This window comes from Suncus etruscus, chromosome 9, assembly GCF_024139225.1.
Source record: "Suncus etruscus isolate mSunEtr1 chromosome 9, mSunEtr1.pri.cur, whole genome shotgun sequence".
Taxonomy (NCBI): Eukaryota; Metazoa; Chordata; class Mammalia; order Eulipotyphla; family Soricidae; genus Suncus; species Suncus etruscus.
This window is the reverse complement of record NC_064856.1, coordinates 100359769-100362311: the sequence shown is the minus strand read 5'-3', so window position 1 is coordinate 100362311 and position 2543 is coordinate 100359769. Positions and strand designations below refer to the sequence as shown.

The 2543-nt window shown below is 34.3% G+C and overlaps 1 protein-coding gene across 1 annotated transcript; it reads right to left on the bottom strand.

The window, feature by feature from the left end:
• On the bottom strand, positions 1 to 918 carry LOC126017809 (olfactory receptor 9G1-like). Its single transcript, XM_049779865.1, has one exon. It carries the CDS (start codon positions 916 to 918, stop codon positions 1 to 3), a length of 918 nt encoding a protein of 305 aa, XP_049635822.1.
• Positions 919 to 2543: the final 1625 nt, after the last annotated feature.

Genomic DNA, 2543 nt, shown 5'->3' with positions numbered 1-2543 from the left:
TTACTTGAGGAGTTTTTTAAGAGCCTCTTTCACATCCTTATTCCTCAGACTATAAATCATGGGGTTCAGCATGGGGAACACCACAGTATAAAAGGTGGAAACAATCTTGTCTGAACCCACAGAATAGTTAGAGCGGGGACGCGCATAGATGTAGAGAATGGAACCATAGTACAAGGTGACAGAGATCAAGTGGGAGGAGCAAGTGGAGAAGGCCTTGAGGCGACTCTGGGTGTTGCGAATCCTCAAGATGGTGGCAATGATGAAGACATAGGAAGCCAGGATGAGTGCAATGGGGGTCATGACATTGGAGGCCAGGAGGAAGTACATTAAACCCTGATAGTTACCTATTTTGCCACAAGCCAACTTAACCAGGGGAAGCAGATCACAGAAAAAGTCTTCAATAACATTGCCGTTACAGTAGTTCAAGGAGAAAATTTTTTTGGTAATGATGGAACAGTTGATAAACCCACCGAGGTATGAGGAAACTACCAAAAATGCACACAACTTAATAGGCATAGCCTGAGAATAAACCAGGGGCTTAGAGATGGCCACATAGCGGTCATAAGCCATAGCAGTCAACAGGTAGCACTCACTGTAGGCCAGCCCACCAGAAAAGAAGAACTGACATAAACAGCCAGCAAAAGAGATGCTTTTGTCCTCAGAGATGCAAGTTACTAGGATCTTTGGGGTATAGACAGAGGAATACCAGAGATCCAGAAAAGAGAGATTGCCAATGAAAAAATACATGGGAGTGTGCAACCTGGAATCATTACAGATCAGCACTATAAGGGTGGTATTTCCTAGGACGGTCATAGAGTAGACTCCAAGGAATAGTGCAAACAGGACCAATTGCATGGTGGGGTCTGTTGTGAACCCCAACAAGATGAATTCTGTGACTGTGTGATTGCTCCTCTCCATGACTGAAAGAGGTTTCACCTGCCAATAGAGAAGTGAAGAGTTAATTCTGTGGATGTTGAAAAGTTAATTCCATGGAGGGGCATTGTTCAGAGACATGCATGAATAGTGGTCATGGCTATGAATACTAGAATATAAGTGATAATGAATTGGATTGTTGCTTGATATGAGCAAATGAAAAGAGGTTTTGGGGCCTCAACATGTTTGTTGCAATAAAATGCATTAATCTCAAGGAAATTATTGTACTTTGTAAAAGCAGGAGTAGTATTCTTTTTGATTTTTATTTACATCCTGTAATGCTCAGTTTACTTCTGATTCTGTGCTCAGGGATTATTATTGATCTTTTTTGGGGAACCAGTTTTTGTACCAAGGATAAAATCTGGGTCTGGTGGCATAATGCAAGTGTCTTACCTGCTTAACTATCTCTCTGACATTACTCTTTTTTTTTTTCTAAAGAGAAATGTTATTTTATGTAGACACAGTTATATAAAGGAAGGATACACCACTATGAAAAAGTTCATGTACTTATGACAATATATATAAAATAAATAATATAAATATATTTTTAAATTATGTTAGACCATTTAAGAGTATAGTGGTATAATTATATATTAATGAGATGAGGTAGGAGCAGATAGAGAATATTGCTTACTTATTACCTATCATTACAAATTAATATGGTTTTCAAAGTGTATAAATATGAGAAAGTATATCTGGTTCAGAGGGTAGAAATATTTGATGTATGTCAGAATATAACACCTAAATCCGTATTACTGGAGTAAGCATTAAATTGAAACAATAGCAATTTATAAAGAAGTAAATAAGAATTTTTCTTCTGAATATTCATTTCTTTCCAAACTAAGTGATATTACCCATTTGTAGTTGTCTTTGTTACCAAGGACAAGAATTTGAGGACAATAAATTTCTTCATAAATTGAGCTTGTAAATTTATTCTTTCTTCCTCCAAATTTTAGTATGCTTCATCTATATTTCTTTAATTTGCAGATAATATTCCATGATAAGGATCTGCCATCTATTTTAATTCATGAACAATCAATGGGAGTTTATTATTTAATTCATGGAAAAATTATGAACAAAGATTAACTCTTGTAATGCAGTTCATTTGGTTATATATTTTATTTTTAGGAGTAGTCTGGGAGTAAAGTTGGCAAGTCTCATTGTCAAACTATATTTAAAATATCAGAAAGTATTGCTTATTTATTTTCTCTCTATTCTGTTTTAATGATGTATTTTCCCTATTCTTATACCATTATCTATTTCTGTGATTTTTAATAAGTCGTCAACCTAACAACTAAGTCTTTGCCTTTTCTCTTTTCTTTAAAAATTATCTTTGTCTTCCTTTAATCTCTCCACACTTTTTAGTTGCTTTGTTTTCATGACTTCTCTTCATAGGACTAAATATCAAAGCAAGTACAATTATTACCTCTTTGAGTCTTATATTCGTTGTGAGGTATTTCAGATCTACAGCTTATTTTTTTTATTTCTCATCTCTAGATTAAATCCCAATGTATAATTCCAACTCTTCCACTCAGTTTTTGTTTGTATATAGAAAGCCTTAAAATATTCTTTGTATGTTTTATAAATAAATTTATTTTTAATTTACATAA

Excerpts from the sequence above, each read along its gene's own strand:
- LOC126017809 (XM_049779865.1), bottom strand. The coding sequence starts at position 918 with ATGGAGAGGAGCAATCACACAGTCACAGAATTCATCTTGTTGGGGTTC.